We start from the raw sequence: 26044 nt of genomic DNA on the forward strand, positions 1-26044 counted from the left end.
AAAATATTACCTACAAAGTAGGACAGATAAAGAATCTTTTACAATGCTTTTGACAGCGTTCAAGAACAATTCTTCAGAATAATACTAGAGATACTATTTAGGACTGCGGATTTGTGTATGTGAAGATCTTTTAAAACTCTTTCCAATAAACGATTGAAAAAAGAAAAGAATCGTTTATGCTTACAAGCAACATCGAATTAACAGCAAAAACTATGCTGCAAGCAAGTTGGCTTCATCGATCGAGTTTAAAAACGAGTCTCATTGAAAACGAGCGTCAGAACCAACAATGACAAAGTGTTAGGAAATTTTGTTACAAAAAAAACAACATTTTTAAGTTCCCATAGGAAGTTATTGTAATGGGTCCGATTTGTCAAATTGAAAATTTTGACATTTCTCGACGTTTTAAGGTCCCTAGAGTCGAAATAAAAGATTTTTAGAAAGATGTCTGTGCGTGCGTGTGTACGTACATTTGTACGTCCGTACGTTCGCGATGTTTTTTTGTCGACTATAGCATACGAACTTGAAGAGATTTCGATTTCAAATAAATTTTGTTATGCAGATAATAAGGCAAAAAGATGCATAAAGGGATCTCAAGAAAATTGCGTCGGTGGTTTTTTTACCATAGCAGTTTGAAAAAAGGTGAACATTTTGGTTAACCTTAAATATCTTACTTACCAATGACGCTAGAGACTTGAATTAAATTTTACGAGTATATAATATATTGGAACGTGATATTAAAGAAATATATTTTTTGAAAAAAATCCATTTAACGGTTTTTTTATAAATCGAAGAAACTGAAAAAAAAATTTGTCACCTTCAAAATTTTACGACCAAAATATGATTTCATCTCCAAAACAATTTTGTGCATCAAAGAATTATGTTTTTGACATCTGATAAAATTTTGAGAAAAATCGAATTGACAGTTTTTTTTATAAAAAATCAAAATCTAAAAAAACATTACTCAAAAAAAAACATTAAAAATTGAATATCGATTCAAATATCTTTTCAAAAACTTGAAATTCAAGCTTCAAACTAATTTTATCTTATAAGAAATATAATACAAAAAAAAAATAAAAACCGAACAAAAATTAACAGAAGTTGGTAAAAAATGATTTTCGATTCAAATATCTATTCAAACATTTGAGATATTAGCTTATAACTAATTTTTACTTATAAAAAATATTGTTTTCAACATTAGGACAAATTTGAGAAAAATCGAATTTACAGTTTTTGTACAAAAAATTAAAAACCTAAAAAAAATTTAACAAAAGTTGGTAAAAATTTATTTTCGACTCAAATAGCTTTTCAAAAATTAAAATATTCTCGTTAAACTTTTTCCATTTTACAGAAAATATTGTTTTCAGTATTCAGTAATTTTTATATAAAAATCCAACAATCTACAAAAAATAGTACGCAAATTTGGTAAAAATTGATACGAGTACATATAGCCAAACATTTAAGCAAGACAATTCGACAGACGGGACTGGAAGTTATCAGTGTCAGGGTCGCATCATATCCTCTTTTTTTTTTATAAAAATTCAGTTAGCTATTTTCCTGACGGAAATTTATTTTCTTCAAAAGCTGATTCTAATCATCAAATCCAATAACAGATTTCTGTTAGGAAAACAAATCCCGTAGATTTCAATGAGGAAACGGCAGAAATTTTCAATGATTGCTTAGAAATAACCTGAACAAAAATTCCAATGATTGATTTCAATGATAAAAACCAATGATAGCCTTAATTAACTAATGAATACAATTTTTATGAACCAGAAAAGAAAAAAGCTTGATTTGAAATTGATCAAAAGCCTCACTCATGTAATCTTACACCAGTTTTTGACTAATAGTTTATTAATTGTATCTAAATGTTGCTTCCAAAAACAAAACAATCACTATCGCTAAAACACAAGAACTTAAAATCCAATTCATATGGGTAAAGGCTAAAAAGTAAATCAAACAACAGTATACCCTAACGCCCTTAAAAACACTCTATAGTCCTTTTCTCTTATTGTAAGGATGCATATTTTATATTATTTTTAAAAAAAGATACAACAAAAAATGTAAATCCAATGAATTCATTTGGGTGTTGCTGGATCCCGCCTTAACAACACCATTCCCAAAATTCCCTCCCCATAGTAGCCGCACACTATTTTTAAAATTTTTGTTTTTATTTTTTAAAGAACCTTTCGCTGATACTCTGGCAGAAGAGCATTATTGTTGGCATGCGACAACATTCACCATTACTATACTTATCCCCTCATATATTACCACCATATCTTGCACTTTACATACTTATCTGGATAATTTTGGTAGCCAAATTGAAAAATGTATATTCAGGGTCATAATTTACTCCATGAGATACTCCGTCGCATCTATATGGGGTTGCATCCCCTCGTACTCTTAGATACTTTATATTTTAGCTTTGGTCCTCTGAATGCCACCATAGATTCATATCCTAGCCCAATATTTTCTCTTTGCCATCATGCAACCTAATTTTTCTACACAAATAATAAAAATATATAAAAAAAAGATTTAAAAGTTATGTATTCTAGTGAATAAAAATAAATGTTTAAGCTTCCATCGCTCGGGGACAAGAATTTGTGGCATGCAGCCAACTAAAAATTCCTTCAGTTTTCATAATGTGAGTAGGTTTAGAGTGTCGGGGGGAGGGGGTATAATATGGAATCGGGATGCAAGCGAGAGGAAGGATAAAGAGGCAGGAGGACATTCATTCATTGGGTCCAAGAATAACAACAACAACAGCACAAACCCCCTCCATTTACCCCGCACCCCTTCCAAACGCTGCAGCATTTCTAGGAGATAGTTTTTTTTGCTTCTAGTTCCTATACTTCTAAGTGCTTCATATCTCTCCACTAAAGAGACATATTTTTCTTGAATTTTATTCTGTAGAAGTTTTCTTTCTTTTCTGTCTTTTTGTCGAATTTTAGACGAAAAGAATAAAAGCAAGCATATCCAAGTTGTCTTCCAAGATGTTTAACAAATATTTCCAACACTGAAGCTAACATCAGGAACATTCACATTCGGGAGTGGCATCTTCTTATAGAGTGCGAGGATGTCCTATGTTCCTATGTTCTGTGTCCATGTTCATGATGTCCCTTTGCCTTTTTGGTTGTCTCCCTGATGCTGGTCATTCTGGAGAAGAAGAGTCCTTTATCCTCCTCAGCGATGGTTTAGATACCTATCCCATGATGGGAAAGTTTTTAACTTGTTTTTTTTTTAAGCTTATTCTGGACCAAAGAGGAATGACTTTTAGCTTGTGAATGCTTCTTTTCTATAGAAACGACGACGATGACGACGAAGACGATAAGATGAGTCAGTGACATTTTTTTGTAATGTTTTTTCTTAGAGAGTTTTCCTTTTTCATTTGATATGGGAAAATGCAGATTGTAAATCGCATTTCAAATGACAAATATAAGAATTGCAGCTTGAAAAGTTTACATATACATAAATAGATTTATATGTAGAAGTTTTTAGCCATACATATGTCTATCTATGGAGGAATGCGAAATCAATTGGGAACACAATGCCAATGGCTTTGATAAACATTTAGGTTGAGATTGCTACTGACAGCTGAGTTTATTGAATGTAACAGTTCCATATATAATGTATAAAGAGTATGTTTTCTTGTACATATATTTTGTATTATAGGTATGAGTATGTAATTTGATAAATTGAATTTATATAATAGAATAATCAAAACCACTTTTTTGGTTTAGAATTTCGGCTACAAAATGCTTGAAAATCTAACTAAAGAAGCTTAACAGCTTAATTGATTCATTCTGAGGTAAAAATAAGATTTGTTTGGGATATTAGTTACCTTAACACTTTTAAGTTCCACTAAAATTAAGTTGGAAAATTCTAAGAAAATAAATTGAAATAGAGGGCATTAAGCTGATTTACCATATTTTATATTTATTAAATACGTTAAATGCCAACGTTACGTTTAAAACAAATTGTCCTACATTTTTCAGTATTTAGACCAAACGATTTTTGTTGCACAATTTCCAAAATTTATTTAGAATTTCTTGTAGCTCTTTACAGTTCTTCATGGAGGTATAATAATTTGAAATATTTTAAACTTATCTGCACATATTCTAAGCGATTAAAAATTATTTAAAAAAGAAGGCAAACAAATCATTACTAAATTAAATAAACAGCAATGGACCAAGGTGACTCCTTTGAGGTACACCATAATTGGCTTTAAATCGGCATGAGGGATTACTTCTCAACATGATGCTAAGATATGACGAAATCTACTTAACGAAACGATCGTTAAGTCCAATTTAACTTAACTTATTAAGAAGAATTTCATGACTGAATTTGTCAATGGATCTTCTAAAGTCTGTAAAAAGTATGTGATTGTAAATTTTTTCACAAACCTAAATTGAGTTTCACAGAAAAACAAATAAAGGAAATTATGTCAAGTGATTCAAATAATTTAGGAATAATCGTAATCGTAAACACTGATGCTTCCAGCATCATAGATGTCCGAACTTTCTGAGAAGCTCACATCGACTCGGACCACTACCTCGTTGTAGCCAAGGTAGCACTTCGGGTTTCCAGACCCAAGGTAAAACAGGGTGATGCTGGGAAAAGGTAAGACGCTGAACGGCTAGAATCGAAGGCTGCAAAGACGAAAATGAAAACATCATAGTGGAACCGCAGTCAATGCTGAGGATATAAAATGACCACTTCTGCAAACTGTATAACGGACGCATAACATTCAATATAAACGACGAAAGCCAAAGATTCCGTCCTCTCGACTTAGACGAAGTAAAGATTGCCAAATCTAAGCTAAAGTCTAATAAAGCCGCTGGAGCGGATGGCTTGAATTTCGAGCTCTTTACAGCAGCCGAAGATAAGTTGGTTGGGAACATGCGCCAACTAATTTGAAAGATATGGTCGGAAGAAAGCATGCACGATGAATGGAACCTCAGTATTGTTTACCCGATCCTGAAAAAAGAAGACCCTCTAAACTGCACCAACTATAGAGGAATCAGTCTACTTAACATCGCCTATAAAATCTGATAGGTCCTTATTAGTGTGGTCTTAGACCAGGAAAGTCCAAAGTCGATCAAATATTCACATAACGGCAGATCTTGGAAAAACCCCAAGAACACCAAAACGACACCCACCATCTTTTCATTGATTTCAAGGCCGCATATGACAGCATCTACAGGGACGAGCTGTATAGAGCTATGTCTAGTTTTGGCATCCTTGCCAAACTCGTTATTTGCGCTGCTCCATAAAGGTTGGAAACAACTTACCAGAAACTTTTGATGTCAAAAAAGGTTTTGGACAAGGTGATGTGCTGTCATGTGATTTTATTAACATCCTGCTTGAAAGAATAGTGCAGAGTTCACACGTCAACACTAGAGGCACCATCTTTCAAAAGTTTGTCCAATTACTAGCATATGCTGATGACATTGACATAATCGGAAGAACTCAACGTGATGTCAATGGGGCTTTTGTGAGTATTGAGGCAGAGGCGGCAAAAATGGATTTTACGGTTAATGAAGGCAAAACAGAGTACATGCTGTAGTCAAGAAAGGACATACAACACTGACTTCTTGGTCAAAATGTCACGATCGACAGACGTAACTTTGAGGTAGTCAAGGACTTCGTCTACCTAGGCTCCGCTGTAAACGCAGAAAACAACACCAGCGCTGAGATCAAATGCAGAATAAATCTTGCTAACCGCTGTTTGTTTGGACTGAGAAGGCAATTCAGTGGTAAAGTCCTCTCTCGAGGGTTGCTTCGAGAGAAAAGTTCTTCGTCTAATCTACGGTCCCGTATGCATCGAAAAGGAGTGCAGGAGAAGATGGATCGACGAGCTGTACGGGCTGTACAGCTACGTAGACTTAACCAGAAGGGTAAATTTTAACGACTAAGATGGGTGAATCACGTAGAGCTCATGGAAACCAATTCTTCGGCCCGGAAAGTCTTCGAATCCTCACCCACAGGACAGCGCAGTAGAGGACGACCGCTGATCAGGGGGCGGGCACAAGTATAAGGTGACCTCACCCAACTTGTAGCGCGAAAGTGGAGTCATCTAGCTAGGGACCAAGCTAGATGGAGAAGCTTGTTGGGTGAGGCCCTAGTTCACACAGGACTGTAGCGCCACCTTAAGTTAGTAAGTAAGTATAAAAAGTGAAGTTGAACGATCTTTCAAATCAGTTTTATAAATGTTTATGTTGTTCTGGACTTTCCCAATTAACATTTTGGTGGATAAGGGTATCTACTTTGACAATTTGAATTTGATCTAAAATTGAGTTTAAAGTATTTAAAGAAGAAATAGAAATATATTCTAACCTGACTTTTCAGCAAGACAAATTAACATATTTAGCTTCAAGGAAAATTTGTTTTTTATCCGACTTTACCAGAGAAAGACATAACTCTCTTGTGCGTCCATTTGGTATTGATAAATCCCTTCTTGATTGGGTCAGAAATTACCTTTTGGACCTTTCAATTCAAGTAGTATTGCACGCTTTCAAATAAATATGATATACACAAAATAAATGCTGGTGTGCCCCAAGCCTCCGTTTTGTCTCCTACACTCTTTTTTTTATTTTTATGAGTGATTTTTTATCTTCGAAACCACTTAATTGCTTTCAATTTTGTTCATATTTGTTTTAGATTCTCATACGTTTCATCATCACGTTTCATTTGACAATCGTAAGGAAAAGAACGTTATGTAACGTAATGTGACTCCAAACGGAAGCTTTAGTTCAATTATCTGAACATTTGCTTTGTCTCACACCTTAACGGCTGTAAAAAAAATGTCAACAAACAACATATTTTTGCTCTTTGGAGGGATGAAAAAATAGAAATGTCATTTCAAGCAACCTCGAAGCATTCCCACCGTAACGCAGATGAAGCTGAAGCGTGTTTGTGATTCAGCCATTATTGAGAGGCAAGTTCGGTAAACATTTTATTTCACGTTCGGGACCGGTCAATTGACCGCCTAGATCGTCTGATTTAACGTGTCTCATGTCTATACAGATAAGCCCGCTTTAATTGACGCATTGGAAGACAACATTGAAGCATTTATTCGTGAGATACCAGTATAAATGTTGGATAGAGTATGTTTAAATTGGATTAAGCGGGTGGATCATTTGAGGCGCAGTCTAGGTCAAACGTCAAATAAATTATACGGACCCTACTATGGATGCAAATAAAGATTTCATGAATTTTTCTTAAGTGTAAGGGTTTTTTTTTAAACTTTCATATAGCTTTTAAAAAATCACCCTTTACTTATTTAAGAGTTGCCAACGTTAAATTGTTGTTCATCAATTTTGGAAACACTTTTATGTAATTTGTGTTTTTGTTAAATTTATTTATTTTTTTGCAAGAAAATTGCGAAAACCCATCATCATCAAACTCCTCTTTAAAATATATTTTATTTCCAATTTAAAGTGCTTTTTTGATTAATGACTTTAAATAAGTTCAAACCATCAAAAATATACTTATAATGTGAATTACAACACGACTTATTGCACTGCATCAGTATACCTTTACACAACTCACTAATTAACTTCATTTCAAAAAAAAAACCAAGCACACCAAAACACTAAAAGGTGATAAAAGGTCAACTTGCATTTTTTGAGCAAAAATTCATTATTTTATGTTTTTTTTTATAAAGATAAAAAGTTTCCCACCAAATTTTAGTCTTTAGGTACCTTTCATATATCTCCTCCTTATAACTCTTGAAAAAAAGAAAAAAAATTAAATAACATAATGCCCCAGTATAGAGTATAAAATGTAGATACGGGGGAGGTCTTGCGTCATTATCCACTTTTGATAGATACATTTAGGAGTATCTCACTTTACCTGATGTTCATCTTTTTTGTTGTTGTTGTGTTCCCTAAATGAAACAACATACTCGAAATGCATCAAATACCTCCATATATACTATAATCATGGTTTAAGATACATATATGTATGTACTTGTATATAGTTTTGGTCGGTACTTAATAATGTACGTCAGTCGTCTCTCCATCATATCTTTTTGTTGTTGTTTTTGTAGCCCCAAGGAGTAAATTTAATATAACCGAAGACACGTGAGCCTCATGAAGTTTTGTACATTTCAGTTTACGGGTATTTTTTGTTGTTGTTGTTGGTCTCTCATGTCTTCCTCCTCGATATAATCATGCCAAGGTTCCAGACCTCTCCAGTCTTTGATGTTGTGCTAAACTACATACGGACTTTTGTAGATACATATTTGGTGTTTTTTTTTTCTTATTTTGTTGTTGTTTATTTTTTTTTGGTTGAACACATTGTTCATTAAGAAAGTGTCGCGTCGTTGTCGCTGTCGACGTCTCTCGTGTCTGACGTCTGATGTCTGAGTGCTAGCAAAAATCAATAAAATTCACCACTTACCTGGAATGAGAAGAAAAATAAGAAAATTCATTAAGATACCTAAACACAATACATACATAAATAAATATATTTATATAACCATTATATTTTTAAAAACGTTAAAATAAAATTATTTGAAATAAAACAATGGAAAGGTTCTTAAGGTGCCTCCTAGGTGTAGCCTACATACATATTATTTGCTCTTTTAAACTCAATTAATGCCTCTTAGACGCAGACAACCAATTTATACAGTGAGACGCAATTATCTATAAAGTAGACATATATATAATTTTTAATTATAAGTATATTTTTATGAATGTATTTTTAATATTGAGACGTCTTCTAACATACTTTTTTAAATATTTTCATCGATGATTTTTTTTGTCAGTCCACCGTAGTTTGGGCTTAAGTCTTAACCAGTGCGGGTCAGATCCTTTTTGTGATTTCCCAGAAATGATACCCAAATACATATTTATTTGAGAGCTAAATTATTAATGGAAGGTCTTTTCCAAAGGATTTACCTTACAAAAACATTTTTTTTTCAGAAAGGAGAATAAATAGAAGTACGTGAAATAAAGAAGTAAAAAAAGAGGGGGTGGGATGCGGCCCGCACTGTAAACTTGCCATTTGTAACCGTCTGTCAATTTTTCTTCAACGTTAACAAAATATTCAAGTCAACATCTTTCTTTGTTTTCATATTACTTGAGTCAAAACTTATTTCTTATTTATCAGTTTTTTGTTGATTTTATGGATTTTCATGTTTTGTAAAAAAAGTTGTCAATTGAATTTTTCTGAAAAAATTAACTTAAAGTTGGCAAAAATATTTTGATAATGTAAGTTTGTTGTCAATATCTGTTATTGTTCCCGAGATTTTTAGTCGAAAACCAGTTGTTATCAACTTAAATAAATTTTGTTTAAAGTTTTTATTTCTTATGTAAGAGAATATCGATTGGTATTTTTCTAAGACCATTATCATACATTAGCAACAAAATGTAATCAATAATGAATTGATTCAAGTGATATTGGGATTTAAATTTTTATGAAAAATATTATTTTTTGGATTTTTATAAAAAAAATGTACTGAATATTGAACACAATTTTTTTTCATAAAATGAAACTAGTTTCAAGTAAATATCTTTTATTTTTTTAATATTTTAGTCAAAATCGATTTTTAGGAACTGTTGGTAGTAATATTTTTATTTATTAAATATATCCAGATGTGAAAAACTGAAAAACGTTATTCTTGTCGAATAAATTTATTTTTGAAGCAATTTTTTTTCATTAAACATTCCAAGAGTCAAATATTTTTTTAGTTTTAATGTGTATTTGTTAAAAAAGACTGTTAGTTGAATTTTTTTTAAAAAACTTAACTAATTTGGTAGCATGTCACATTATGTGAGATATTTTGGGTCAACAAAAAATACACCGACTTAATTTTTGTTTCTGCATCTTTCTGTTTTATTATATATGCATTACAAAATTTATTTTAAGTCAATATCTCTACTAGGTCTTGATATAGGAAGACAGAGTAGGGTATCCCGAACGTACGGACACATTAACGTACATCCCTATCTCACACATATATCTCCCTAAACGTCTTTACGTCGAGAAATGTCAAAATTTTCCATTCGACATTGTAATCGGTAATCCTATGGAAAGAAAAAACACTTTTTACAAAAAAAAATAATTAAGTGAATTAAAAAAAATTAAATAATTATTTTTAACTTAACGTCTGATTTGTCAAATTGAAAATTTTGACATTTCTCGACGTTTCAAGGTCTCTAAGGTCAAAATAAAAGGTTTTTAGAAAGATGTCTGTGCGTGCGTGTACGTTCCTACGTCCGTACATCCGGACGTTCGCGACGTTTTTTTCGTCGTCCATAGCTCAAGAACCAGAAGAGATATCGACTTTAAATAAATTTTATTATACAGATAATAAGGCAGAAAGATGCAGAAAGGGCTCTCAAGAAAATTGCGTGGGTAATTTTTTTTACCATAGCGGTTTCAGAAAAAGGTGAGCATTTTGTTTAATCCTAAATATCTCATGAACCAATGACGCTAGAGACTTGAATTGAATTTTATATTATATATTGTAACGTGATATCAAATCATTATATTTTTTAAACCAATTAATGGTTTTTTTATAAATCGAAAAAATTGAAAAAAAATATTTTGTCACCTCAAAAATTTTTCGAATAAAAAATGATTTCATCTATAGATCTCTTGAGAAAAATCAAATTGACAGTATTTTTTTTTATAAAAAATAAAAACCTAAACAAAAATTGCTCAAAGTTGGCAAACATTGATTTCCGACTCAAATATCTTTTCAAAACCTTCAGGTTTTGGCTTTAAACTACTTTTATCTTTTAAAGAATATTGTTGTCAACATTCAGTAAAATTCTGAGAAAAATCGAATTGATAGTTTTTTACAAAGAAAAACTAAAAACCTAAACAAAATTTACAAAAATGTCTTTCCAGAAATTTGAGATTATGGCTTCCAACTAACTTTAAGTTATATAAAATATTGTTTTCAACTTTTAGAAAAAATTTGAGAAAAATCGAATTGCCAATTTTTTTTTTAGAAAAAATAAACCTTGTTGCTGTAAAATTTACCACAACAAGTTTTACTAGCCTATCTCATATCCTTTTTACTTTTTTTAATCTTCCTTTCGTCGTTGCGGCTCCAAAAGTTCAGTAGAATCCTGCTTTCCATCAGTCAGCGACTTGCTCTTATTGTATTTTGGAAAAGCAAACAAAATAGGTTTCAGTTGTAATGCGGTTGTGTGGCAGAGGGTCCACATTTTCATTTACTTAAGAAATTTGCGACGGGCGGTCACAAAATACACAATTGTGAGACGGATGATTCACGAAGACAGCCTATGGAGTGTGTGACAGGTGGTCCACACAAGGAGAAAACGAAAGTGTGCATGCTTTGTATAATTTGCACACCAACCTAAGATTAGTATGGCTTAATGCTCAACCTAAAGTGTCGGAATACTAAGTAAGGTCACCTTGAGATGTGTTTTTCCCTTCCCTCTTAAATTGTCTGCACGGAAGTCTAAGGGTTTATAGTCTAAATTGCGAACTATCGGATTCCACCTCTCAATCTTGGTTGAAAAATGCCAAGGTTCCTAATTACCAGAACGCTTTCCTCAAGTTATTTAACTGGGCCGGTTTGGGCTGGGGGATTTTATTCGCGAACTCTCAAAAATGTTTTGTTTACTTTTAAGACCAATTTTATTCGATGGATAAGAACTGAACTCGTCCATTAAACCAAGGTTGGTGTTCAAGTCACCAATGTGAAAGAGACCACAAAGATTTGACTGGTTTTTGCAATCGGCATGCACCTCAGCGAAAAAGCCGGTGGTCGCAGTTAGACCGAAAGAGAAAACCAGATCATAACAGAATGTCAGAGTAGGATAGCATTCTTGTCGTGGCCTCTTGGATGAGGGAAGTTCGCCATGAATATCGCACTTTTTAGAGAAGCTAAGAAGAGTGAGGTCGAAAAGAAAAATAAATAAGTGAAACATTTTTGGAGAAAGACAAAAAAATCGTGTCAGTGCGTTGGGTTAAAATTGATAAAGAAAAACATACAAATTTTGAGGAAGGCGTGCTTAAGAAGAGAGGAAAAGGAGAGGCAGGATTGATTTTCTTAAACCAAGGAAGAGAAGTATTTTTTTGTTGAGTGAGTTTTGTGCTATTTTATTTAACCCGATAGACTTTCGGCCGACCTTTGTTCTTCGGGAACTTTCCCAAGGTGACCTTTCTTTGTGTCCTTTGTGCACAACCAATTGTTCTCTTCTTTTTGTTGTTCTTTGTATCAATTTAAATTGTAAAAATATTTATGTTTATAAAGGTTTCACAGATATAAAATAAAATATCTTAACCTTTCTAGGTGAAAAATTAATCTTGATTATCATTTTAATGGGAAGTAAATTTCCGTTTTTGTATTATTATTTATCTCGATTGCTGATGGTAAGTACCATAATACTTCCTGGCGCTCATTTTTCATATTTTTTTTTGCTACGCCCCTGTGTAGCACCTATTATTAGTTTTATAATTAATTTCGATTTTATTAATCGAGTTCGATTTTTTGTTTGATTTCTCCCGAATGTGAAATTAGTCCACAACGCAACGTAATCTGTTTCTTTTGTTACCAGCGATTTGACTCTAGACTCTTCAAAAGGAGAAGGAGAAGTCAAATCGCAAAACAAAATGGCCGTCGTAAACAGTTTCGTTTTTATATTGGGAAAACACCTTTTAATGGCAGTTCAGGTAAAAATTGTATTAAAAAAAAAAACAAATGTCAGATTCAACCAATATAATAATGAACTATTAGACAAATGTCATTGAAATGAAAGTATTGAGTTTTTTTAAAACTATTCGCAACCTAACTTGCATTTTTTCACATCGTTAGTTTTCATCACTGAAACCAGTTATTGGAATTTTTCACACAACTCGTTTATCATTCATTTATAGAAACCTTATATTGATGTTGTGTAAAATTCAAACGCAAATCAATTGAGATAATTCAATCAGCTGTTCAAGAAAACAAGTTTTTATCGGGAAAATAGAAAAAAAACACGCTTCAACCAAAAAATTACTGTTCAATTAAACGATTTTTTTCTAAAACGAAAATTCTTTCAGTGATTTCAAAATTGATCAGTATAAACCATTTCTAACCAAAAGAAAACACAGTTAGCTTTCCATTAAAAATTTTGTCCACATTTATTTCCGAAATATGAAGTTAGTCCCCTAAGTAAGACTTCTGGAAAAAAAATCTATCAACCGGTAACATTTCTATATATACATAGCTTTGATCCATATAAATCTCCAAGACCAGAAGGAATCATTCCGGCCGAACTACAAAAATGCTCAGACATGATCATTCCACCATTGGAGTCTCATGCCCAAAAGCAGGACAATAACTTCTAGCATTAGAAGTTTTACTACCACCAAATAGGTGAATCGAGGCAAACCCCAAGGTGGGGTCCTTTCGCCTCTTTTATGGAACATGGTAGTAAACGACCTACTTACATTATTGAAAGCAGAGGGTTTTAAGGTGATTGCCTATGCTGACGACGTTGCAATATCCGTATCAGGGAAGCACCCCCAAGTTCTCTCGGAACTCTCGGAACAAAATGCCTTAAATAGGCTAACAAAATACCATTAAGCTTTTCCGATCAAGCTAAATATTTAGGCCCCATTTTAGACAAAAAAATAAATTGAAAGGCAAATATCGATAAAAGCGTAAAAAAGGCTACTGTAGCACTTTTAACTTGTTAAAAGGCCATAGGATCAAAATGGGGCTTCTCCCCAAAAATAACCCACTGGCTACACACTTCGGTAATCAGACCGATACTCATTTATCGAGCCGTCGTATGGTGGACCGCACTGGACAAGATGGTAAATCTAAATAAGCTCATCAAAGTCCAGCCGTTAGCAGGTATGTGCATCACAGGAGCACTTCGCTCAACACCAACCGCAGCACTGGCAGTGCTTTTAAACCTAACACCTCTTGACATCTTCTCCAAAATGGTGGCTCCCAACTCATGTGTGAGGCTTAGAGCCACCTCTCAATGAAACAGTAACAATACTGGACATACTACTATCCTAGACAGTTTCAGATCTTTCCCAGATCGCTTAGACTATACCACCCCACAAATGGTATTCGGTAAAAGCTTATATGTGTCCAACCCTTCAAGATCCTCCTGGGAAGAAGAGAGACCCCTGGAAGACGATGCGGTACACTTCTATGCAGACGGTTCAAAAACCGATTACGGAGTTGGAAGTGGTATCTATTCGGAACAACTAAATCTCAATCTATCCTATAGACTTCCCAATCAATGTAGTGTATTTCAGGCAGAAGTACTGGCGATTAAAGAAGTACTATACTGGCTCAAAAAAACGTTATTTCTTGCAAGGATATACGAATCTTCTCGGACAGCCAAGCCGCTCTTAAATCTCTCGCGGAACAGTTTAATATTCACCTGTGCCGGTCCACAGAGACATTCTGGGAAATTGCAAAGCCGATGAGCTCGCCAAAAACGGAACACTTCTGCCTTATGTTAGACAAAAACATAACATAGGAACACCACTTGCTTCATGCAAATATTTTCGCAAACAGTATGCTCTAGAATCAAGAAATGCTAGATGTTCACAGAGTACCAGCTGCCTAGCAACCAAGGAAATATGGCCAAGCATAGACTTAAAACGGTCAAAAGGCTTGATATCCCTGAGCAGACAAATTATAAGCTCTACAATTGGAGTAATAACAGGACACTGCCTAATAGGAAGACATACTCTGAGGCTATTGGTCTACACAAATGACTTTTGTAGAAGCTGCATGGACGAGGAGGAAGAGGAAACAGTCCAAAACCTTCTATGTACATGTCCAGCACTTTCCATTAGAAGAAATAACTTTGTCGGTAATCCCTTCTTCGATAATACCCGTGAACTGCCAACGATTGACACAGTTCATTACTCTCCATGAGTAACCCCATTAGTGGTATCACAATGGATCCTTGAGGTTTACGTGTGTCAATGACATCTGGACAGACACTTCAACCTAACCTAACATTTCTATATTACAACTAGAAGTATTTTAAGACGTTAACTTGTCCCCTTTAAGGTTGTCAATATTTTATTCAAAAAATAGCGACATGTAGCGTTAATTTTGGAACAACCTATACTTTGTGTTCATACAAACTTTTAACAGCTATTATATGACTAGACTTTTGTTCCAACTCATAGTTTGTTCCTTCCTACTGTCTGTACGATACCGATATACCAATCATTGCTGTTCTCCATTGACTTACTTGACGCCGTAAAAATGTAACGCAATCAACTGTCAAAGTTGTGCATTTTTGTCTGTGCCACATGTGTGTGATTGTAAATGGCACACCTACGCTTGAATAGGCGCACTATTAGGCTGATGATCGAAATTGTTGTTATTTTCTTAGACTGAAGCTTGACCATGTCTAGCTCCAGAGGATATGATCAGTCTTAAGTTAAGTGAGTGTTTGACATATGCGTCACAATGCATTCTAATCTCAACATACACAAGTCAAGCCCCAATTTTGACATAACAAAAAGTGAGTAATGGTTCTTTTGTTATACTTATGGACACTGTTGGACAGTTTGTAAAGATTCAATATTTAGGTCTTTCTAAAGGACAGACAAAAGAATGGTCAGTTTTAATGTGGGTGTTGGGACAAAAAGTGTAGGAATTTGCGCAAGTATCAAAATACTCATTGTTTAGAAACTTGCGGTGTGCTTTTTAAAGACTATGATTTTATACCCAATTGAACATCCATCCTATGGAGTTGGGACACCTTTGAAAAACTCCCTATTTAAAATATTATATGACATTGATAACTGTCGACAGGTGAAAAATAATTGATAACCCTTTTTATAACGATTAGAGATACTCAGATAAAGAAGAGACTTTAAAATGTGTAATGCGTGAACAATAAAACCCGACGGCCATGTTGATTTATTGATCCTACTTATCAAGAACATCTTTCAATGTATCTTTCAATGTATCTATACAAAAACATATATTATGGCAATATACTTTAATAATAGCATCCTTAACCTTTATACAAAGTTAAGTTTTTTTTTAGAGTTAAAGGTATGTGCAAAAAGGTGGGGGTAAAAGGTGTACCGTACGGTACGTCAACGTAGTATATGCCTCCGTCTATTTGTATATTCCATTGTTGTGCTGCAGAACCATGAGCATAAAGTAATTTTATCGAAAACGTGGAGAAGCAATCAAGAGTATTCATACAAAACCTCACACATCGGATGCCAGAAATTGAGATTTATTTTGGCTATCAACCCTTTTTTCGTCCCCCATTTCCCCCTTTTATATACATAGGTAGCAACTCTTTGAATCCTTTCAATCGTGTCGGTTGTCGTCATCGTAGTCGTCCTCGTAGTCGTTGTCGTCGTCATCACCAACATCGTCCTTGTCGCACTTTCCTTCTTCCTCTTTTTTGTGCTTTACGCAATTTTATAAGCCTGAATAACTTTGTAAAAGCTATCGAAGCATCTCATCTCTTGTCGTCGTTGTCGTCGGGCGTCAAGCGTCGGGTGAAAAAGCAAAAAAAACACCACACAACTGAAAACAGAGCAAAAATGTGCGCACACGTATCGACCTCCAGAGATGAGGAGACCGAACGACCCACCGACCATCATCATCCAGGATCCTACCTACACGCGTTCTTTTGGTTGGGGACTTCTAAAGTGTTTGCTTGTCTTTTGATGGCGATGGATGGCGCCCAAACCACACAAATTGACATAGACTCCTGATCCCACAAGACCAACCCACCAACCGACCGACCGACCAAAAGACCGGTGGTGTCAAGGACAAAATATTATATACACTCGTCCTTTTTTATTTCACAGGACGAACTAAGTCAATGTTTTCTTTTTTGCCTCATCAAATGAAAGTGTATAAAGTTGATGTGATTGAGTTGGCAAGTTGGGAAAGGGGGTAGGTTATGATATGGAGACTATATCAAGCCTGAAAGCTGGATGGGTATGATATCGGTGAAAGATGATTTCATTACAATCAACTCACCATCGCCATTGCCATCACCATCGCTATCGCCATGCCTTCCCTTTACCAACATCAGGCTACGATTCATCATGATGAGGTCGTCTCATGGGAATGAAAAATAATAATTTGTATTGAATTTTCAATCTATATGGAAGCAAGTATGGAGTCTTGAAGTAAGGAGAGCTTACTTTGATGTTTTTGTTTTTTATTGTATTTTATAATCATTTAATTGCAAAGAGCAATGCGGTGACACAAAAGAGAAGTGAGAGAGAGGCCATAGATATTAAATGGTGTTTTTTTGAGACAAATTACTCAGACTCGTTTTTATCGTCTATAAAGTTGATAGAAGTTTAAAAAAGAAAAACAAGAAATGCACCTTTTTTTAAAAGACATCGAAGACTTTATGAAACCCAACCATCATGAGTTTATCATCTATGATTGTGAAATAATTTGAAGAAATACAAAAAAAACTAAACAGTCTAGAGCAATTAAATAATAATATAATAATTAGAGTTATATAAGCTTGATGCAGCTTCTAGGACAGCAAGTCTTGTTTTTCTTCTGTACTACAAGCCTATACTTAAAATCAATTAAATCTTTTGTCTGGGTTTTTAAGGGAATGCTCTACGTTTTTATTTTTCTAAAATTTTTTAAGACATAATTAGTCTTTTTTAATCATTGACACTAAGGACATACAAACTTTAATATTTAGTCTTATTTTTGAAATCTTAATAAAATTGTTTTTTTCAAAAACCCTCTTAAACATTATTTTTATGGCACAAACGAGTTATCCGCTTGATATCTGCCAATTGAAGTTGCTAAACCGATTCTTTTTCAGTTGAAAGTCTGACATTTACGAAAACGGATCGCCTAACTATCACACAACGCATTAAAATTGCAAAAACCTACTACACAAATGCTAATTTTATGACAGCAACATATCGTGCTAAAAGAGGAGATAATGGTTTACAAAAAAGGTTTACGCAAGCAATTGACTAAATTGTGAAGAAATTCGAAGAGACTGAAGTGGTTACAGATATTATAAGGCCTGTGTTTCATATCGCTACTGTAAGTGAAGGCCATGCCGAAGACCCGAATGTGTCGATTCCTAGTCGTTTTCAGGAATTACGGCAAATTATGGCGTACTTTGCATTGGGATCGACACCTACATCCATATAAAGTCCAGCTCATACAACAACTGAAGCCAGCTGAAACACCGCCTAATATTTGTCAAAAAGTGGTCGAAATTACCTTCAGGAATCGATGCTCGAAATATTTCACACACTATGTCAAAACTATAAACCATTTCCTATTTTCACGGATTGAGTACAAAACATAAGATAGCCTTTTAACCACTTTAGGAAAAATTTTATGAAAACCCATGTTTATAATTTGCAATATCGAACGTTGTTTTGAAGGCGGTCGAAAGCCTTAGCGAAATCCGTGAAAATCAACTTTTTGACTTAAAGTTTTCATAAATTGAATAACTTGGAGTTAAAAAAGGGTGTTTCCAGCCATTTAGAAACACACCTTTAGTGAGTGAATAGTTTAAAATTAAAAGAAGAGATGGCTTATAGTCTTCAGGAGACGATAATTCAGTAAGAATCTCTTTTTAAGAAATAGACAAAAAACCACTACAATGACGGTTCTGCTTTATTTCGTTATTCGGGATCACATAATGTTCCAAAACAAAATAAGACTGAAAGAATCTTGCAAAAAAATCACAGATTTGACAAAAGCCACTACTGGTTATTTTATTATAGCTCCTATTTGATGCTATACCTGAGTATTTTTTTTAAGCACTTATGAAGCTAGAAAAGCTTTCGAATTCTTTTTAGTCTTGGACTCAACTGACTAAGTTTCTTTCGACGGAGACATGTGATGAGGCGATACAACAGCAGTGTTGTCAGATTTTCCTGAAACAGTATTGCTTCTTTTTTTTAAATTGCATTGAAATGCATGTAACTTTGATGCTGAAGACCAAATAGTATCATGTTACATTGTATTTAGCCAAAACTCTTATTTCAGAATTTATGAATTTGATTAGTTTTGAGCATGAAATGACTTGAAGAATTTATATAGGAGAGAGAAACAACTAAATGATTTACAATAAGCTTTGCAAGTGATAGAAGGCCGAAAACTATAACAAGGTGAAACCATTTAAGTTTAAGCACAATATCATTTTGCAATATATCACTCTCTAGATCCTCTAAAAGTTCTTGAAAAATTACCGTATGTTCGAACTCCTCTCAGAAATAAAGTATTAACACCATTTTTTCTTTTCCAAAACTAAGCATAGTCGATTAAAGATTTGAAGTTTTCCCTCAACTAAACGCGACAGAAGTGATACATGCTGCCTTTTTTGTACTACGATCACGGTATTCTTCCAGCACTTAGTTGTCGTCGGAAACGCATTTTTGTTTATAGACCTTTGCGAAATCACTTGAAATTGGTCTCATCTGGAAGCCTTCGATTCGCTGATTGCGAATATATACATGACAGACGTCTAGGTTGCAATTTTTGAATATATGAGCTTTCTTAAAAATCTTACTGTTTTGAAACTTGGCACATTTACTAAGGGATGTTTGTTGATGACCCAACAAAAAAATCCCTACGAATCTGATTTGAGCTCTAGCGGCAGTTAAGAGAAACATGGAGCTTGTTTCAGTTTTTACGTTTATCTCGAAAACTATTTGTCGTATCAAAATATGTTGTTCCACAAAATTAAAGCTCATTAAATTTTAGATAAAAAAAACTTTTAATTAATTTTTTTCTATTTCTTATAGTTTGAAACATACAGTTTTTTCGGTTTTTCGGGTTTATCTTGAAAACTATTTGTCGTATCAAAAAATAATCTGGCTGAATTTGAGCGATGGTCAGTGTTATTTTCACTTTTAGGGCATCGGTCGATTGTGGTTTATTTACATATGTAGATCTGCGACTTCAAGTAACCCTACAGGAAAAAGTCTAGGTTGTTAAATCGCCTTGGTGGCCAATTCACATCAGCCCTGCGAGAGATAACCTTACTCTTAAATCGGTCATGCAAAATTTCAATCACGCCGCCGGCCGTCCTGCTGGAACCACATGTCGTCATATAAGACGATATGTGGTGACCGCTTCACTACCGTCGTTTTCAAAAAAGTACGGACCAATTAAGCCGCCGCCGCCGGCTCAAAATCCACATCAAACGGTAACTTTTTTGGAAGCATTATCACCTGGTGAACCTCGCGTGGGTTGGTGTCGTTCCATATACGGCCATTCAACGAAAAATGTGTCTCGTAACTAAAGATGGTTTTTCGGCCAAACTTAAGGTCCTCGTCCAAATGATTCGAAACCCAGTCAGCGAAAAGAAGGCGTTGTCTATGGTTATGAACTTTGAGCTCCTGGATCAGTTGGATCTTGTAAGGGTGTAGGTCCAAGTCCCAACGCAAAATTCGTCAAGTTGAAGTCTGCGAAAGGCCGAGTTCTTGTGAACCGCAGAGAATAGACTACCTCGGGTCCTGTTGTGGAGATTTAAGTACCGCGACTTTCTCGGTCATCTTAAGTTCCTTGAACGTATAGGTGTTGGCTGATTGTTAACTTTACCGGATGTCTCAAATATGGTCACAGAGTCGACTGTGAAGGGTGACCACGTCTACCGTAAAATGTTTACAATGGGCGCAATCAGCGTAAAGTTTGCGTTAACGAACACTTATTTGGATAATAAAGTTTTAACATTTGAATAGCAGATCAAACTATGGCACTTACAGCAAATGGCAAATGACAAACAAACTTAGCATCAATCCAGTGACAGCTGTCAACAAAAAATCAACTCCAAAAGCAGTGTTGCCAGATTAAACACCACACGTCTAAGAAACACCCATTATTTGTTAACATACTAAATCTACCATTTGTATCCGAAGTTCTGTGGAATTGCTTAAGAAAATAATATTGGAGCAAAATTTAAAAATTAAATGAACAATCAAAAGTAATGTTTTTGTTTTACCTATTTTTCATGAACGTAAATTCTCATTTAAAATTAGTAAGAAAAAATATGTTTTCGAATTAAGAAGGAAAGAATTGATTTGACAGCTGATAGCAGCCATGTTGTTTCTTTTACTTTCTGTCAAAATATTTTCTTTTAATTAGCCTCGTAGCTAATAGTGCGTATTACTGTCATGCTTAGAAGTCTTGGGTTCAATACCTGCCTGTGACACGAACATTTTTTTCTTCACATTTGCTGCCTCGAATTTATTTGTTTTAAAGATAAATCATCATCGCAAGTTACAGCGTCAAACAGGACGTTTAAATGAGTGTCATCTAATAATAAATTTTACCAAAAGGTAAAAAAACCTTCCCAAGGGTTTTTTTTGTATTTTGTGTGTAGTTTTGGAATATTGGAGCATTACATTTAAAAATAAAAAACCTTCCCAGGAGTATCAGTCTGTAAAGACGATCGTAGTATAACCGCAGTCGATGCTGAGAATATGGAAAGATCACTTCTCCAAATTATATAACGGCGATGACGAACCGAATTCCGCTGTAAGGGAGATAGAACCACTCAACCTCGGCGACGCAGATCAACAATTCCGCCTGCCCGACCTTGACGAAGTGAAGATAGCTATATCTAAACTTAAGTCAAACAAAGCTGCTGGAGCTGACGGCATCGCTGCCGAACTATTCAAAGCAGCAGGCGATGACTTGGTACGGAGCACGCACCAACTCATCTGCAAAATATGGTCGGAAGAAAGCATGCCCGATGAGTGGAATCTCTGCATAGCTTGCCCGATACATAAAAAAGGAGGCCCTCTAAATTGCGCCAACTACAGAGGCATCAGTCTCCTTAACATTGCATACAAGATGCATTCTGCCGTATTATGTGAACGTCTGAAGCCCATCGTCAACAAACTGGTCCTTGTCAGTGTGGTATTAGACCGGAAAGGTCACAGTCGATCAAATATTCACATTTCGGCAGATTATTTAAAAAACCCAAGAACACCAAATCGACACCAACCATTTTTTCATCGATTTCAAGGCCGCATATGACAGCATCTACAGGGACGAGCTGTATAGAGCCATATCTAGTTTTGGCATCCCTTTCAAACTTATCCGCTTGTGCAGAATGACGATGGAGAATGCACGCTGCTCTATCAAGGTCGGAAAAGATCTTACCGATGCATTTGATGTCAAAAAAGGTTTTAGACAAGGAGATGCACTGTCATGAGACTTCTTCAACATCGTTCTGGAAAGAATTGTGCAAAACTCAACCGTCAACACTAGAGGCACAATCTTCCAAAGGTCCATTCAATTACTCGGATACGCAGATGATATTGACATAATTGGAAGATCAAAGCGTGATGTCAGTGGAGCGTTTTTGAGCATTACGACGGAAGCGAAGAAGATGGGTTTAGTAGTCAATGAGGGCAAGACCAAGTATATGCTGTCATCAAAAAAGGACATTGAACAAAGACGTCTTGGACAAAACGTCACCATGGACAGCTATAACTTTGAGGCAGTTAAGGACTATGTCTACCTAGGTATAGCTATTAACACAGACAAAGATACAGCGTTGAAATCAAACTAAGAATAACTCTTGTAAATCTCTGCTTCTTTGGACTTAGAAGGCAATTGAGAAGTAAAGTCCTCTCTCGAGCATCTAGAATCACCATCTATAAGACACTCATCATTCCGGTTCTCATTTATGGCGCTGAGGCCTGGACCCTGTCAAAGAAAGATGAGAGCGTCTTAGGATGATTCGAGAGAAAAATTCTTCTGGTGATTTTTTGTCCCGTAAGCATCAATGGAGAATTGAGGAGAAGATATAACGACGAACTGAACATGCTGTTCATGTTTAGCGGATGGACATCAACGCGCAGTAGAGAAAGACCGCGACTCAGGTGGGTGAAGACCTCAACCAACTTGGCGTGCGATACTGGAGACAGATAGCTAGAGACCGAGCTGGCTGGAGACGCATGTTGGTTGAGGCCCAGGTCCTACCCGGACTGTAGCGCCACCTTAAGTAAATAAGTAGTAGTCATATAATAGCAACGATGCGCCCTTTTTATGGGTTACATGATCGTCTTTCCAAGTCGAAACCACCACCATCGGTCGAATTCAGCCTTATTTTCAATAAAATTCAGCCTAATTTTTTGTATTCAATTTTAAAATCGACTTTAATACAAAAGCCTTTACAAGCAGGCTATTAAGCAATAAATTCCCATTTCTTATTGTATTCGTTATTTTTTTTCAACAAACAATGTTTTGATAGACAATGCAAACTTAAAACTCTTCTACTCTATTTTGTTAAAGTATTTTTATTTTATATTTTTTTATTTTTAAATGACAATGAGTTGTGCACTTACAAATTAATGGCATGTGATTTTTCCACACATACTCTTACTGTTTTGATGATTGCAGATTTCTTTTTTCTATATGTAGTAAATTCTGGGATTTCCCATGACAAGTGATTCCCCAGAATTTGACAACACTACATTGCACTTCAAATAAAAAATTATTATTATTGAGTGTAATATAAACGTAAAAGACATTTATTGTTTTTACCTTCCATAGTCTCTTAATTAGTGTCTTGACATAAAAATAATTTGTCGTCTTATTTTATCAAAAGCAAATAAACACAACAATAACTTATGAACAAGAAACACACCATAGTAAAACTCTAAATTGTAAAAGTTGTTGTTGAGGTTTTGCTGTGCTGTCAAACACTGTCTATGATGAATATTGAAAAAAGTAGACTAATATTAAACAACCTTGAATTTTAAAAATAAGATCCTACAAAAAAATTCTGGAAAAGTCAGTCTCCACAAAGTAATGTTTTTGACATATGTCAATTAATCTTTATTTTTCTTCTGAAAACTAAGAGCTGATGTGGTGTATACTTCCACAAAATGGATCTCCGTAGCTTTAAATAAGGTTAGCCAATTTCACTTTGGTCAGGTTTTTGACATTCCTCATTGATAGACTTTCTCACCTCAAATTGGTGGATTTTGCTACCATCTCACCACAATTCATTTAGACATTGATTGAAATTGCTATACATTTTATAAGCCATTGAATTAGAAGAATTATATCCTCTTCTATGGCATCAGAGTACAGCTGGTCACTTGGTCTTCATATACATATACAAAGTTATACCTTATATCAACATCAACATAAAACAATATTAATAATAGATTGAATGAAATGCTTAAGTATTTTAGCATTGCTGCAAAGTAATTCCTGCTGTCATTCTAAATCATTTGATATACAATAAAATTGCATACCAAACCTAATTGCTATGGCCTCGGTTTGTATTTTTAACGCAATAAAAATAAGTTCTATACCTTACCACCCCACAACACTTGCAGTTGCCTTCGCAATTTACTTGATACGACGCGCCGCGCCGCTGCAGCCGCCACGCCGATAACGAAGCCGCACCGCTTTACGCTCCAAAAGACACGACGCGATGACTTTGACTACGACAACGACGTCGACGGCAAAAGTTAATTTGAAGCAAAGTGCGCTAAAAATTCCATCACATTAACATCTGCCAGCCGCAAAGTGCCACTCCTCTAGCTGCCGCAGGGAATGCACCAACACCACAGCCACCAAGCCACCATCCCAGTCCTAGTTCCAGTCCCAGCCAGTGCAGCCGTCAGCCACTCCAGAAACTCCAATGCTGCAGCAGAAACTGAACGAAATGCCATTTCAATGATTCATCATCATTTCAGTGGATGAAATCAAAGCTGGGTATAGAATGCGCAACATGTTGAAGCAACAGGCATAAGTTCCTTTTTTCTGTTTCTTATTTTTCTTTTTTTTGGTAAATTGATTTGACATATGTGTGCGTTGAAATGGTGAGGTGGTGGTGGTGTGGCGTGTGGCACAACTTGCAAGTGCAACAGGCAAGACTTACACCATTTTCCGGAACACAGGGAATTCTCGTGTGAATTTGATGCCCAAGTCCACATCCACACAAGTTCTCCGAAACACCTTGCAGCTTGCACACAGTGCATCATCACAAAAGAAGGCGCAAATGTGGCAAGTTCCAGAATGCACAGCCACACTACGCCTCTTGCCCCCGGAGCGCATTTTATTTCTAAAGTAAACACTCGACAATAATAATTATACGACCCAGCCACATTTAGTGCACACTCGCTGATTGCAGCTGATGCAAATAAAAGTAATCTAATTCCAGGGAATGACCATTGTAACTATACGACGACCGACGACTTTAACGATAAATGCAATGCACCGCGACGCCACCACCGCCGCCGCCGACGTTGACGCTGACGCAACGCACGGACGACCCAAAACCTTCGACGACAACTACCGCGACGAGCGAAGGGATGAGCTCATCGTGGATAGTCTTCGGTATATGTGGCAGCGGCATCGGGGGAGTGGGCGGCTGTTGTTGCACAAATTGACCGACTAATTTGCTAGTTTAATTTCGTTCCGCAGATAGATTGCTATAAAGCTGCAACATGGCAAACAGAACTATGTGCCCACTCAAACACAATATTATTGGAGGAATCTCTCTGTTGGAATTCCTTATTGTCGTCCCGTCCATTGCCACAGAAGAGAGTGAACAATGTAAGTGTAATGCAAAAGCAGAGGCAGACGCAGACGCAGAAAGTTTTAGATGTTTTCTAAATACGCGGAAACATTGGAAATCTAGCTAAAGTTTATTGGGAGTTACATTATACTTTAAATGAATGAAGCCACCAATTAGCATGCATGGTGATTGGGGATCTATCTCTGGTGGAAGTATTTAAATTGGAAATCTAGGACAAAATAGCACCACTGTCTATGACCTAATCCCTGGTCTACATTTCACTATACGAACATAGAAACACACATGAAATTCGGAAACTTTAGAAAATGTTTTTAAGGGGATAGTTTCATTGAACAAACTTTAATGTTTTTTGAATCACTTTAAAAAGCTAGTTTGACAATTTGCTACGTTTGCATATGAAATTAGAAATTTGTTAAACGTCAAAAGTGACAGTTATCTTTTATTGAAACTGACAGCTTATATGGTCGCCCTGCAGGAATAAATGTATGGATAGATTTGTTATCTGACTGATACAAAATGTTAGAAAGAGACAAATAATTGTTTTCAAACTA

At 35.3% G+C, this 26044-nt stretch overlaps 1 protein-coding gene across 2 annotated transcripts in view; it reads right to left on the reverse strand.

Annotated features, from left to right (window-relative positions):
• Positions 1–26044, reverse strand: part of LOC129948958 (putative mediator of RNA polymerase II transcription subunit 29) — a 207471-nt gene that overhangs the window by 28650 nt on the left and 152777 nt on the right. Inside the window, exon 3 of one of the 2 annotated variants that reach the window (XM_056060120.1) lies at positions 7385–8400. The exons of the other annotated variant lie outside the window; for it this stretch is intronic. Within the exon in view, the coding sequence (XP_055916095.1) occupies positions 8390–8400 (11 nt within the window). The 3' untranslated portion in view covers positions 7385–8389. Of the gene's footprint in view, positions 1–7384; positions 8401–26044 lie in introns of those variants that run through there. 2 annotated transcript variants of the gene reach the window in all.

The sequence above is a fragment of the Eupeodes corollae genome, chromosome 3, assembly GCF_945859685.1.
Source record: "Eupeodes corollae chromosome 3, idEupCoro1.1, whole genome shotgun sequence".
In the NCBI taxonomy this organism is placed as follows: domain Eukaryota; kingdom Metazoa; phylum Arthropoda; class Insecta; order Diptera; family Syrphidae; genus Eupeodes; species Eupeodes corollae.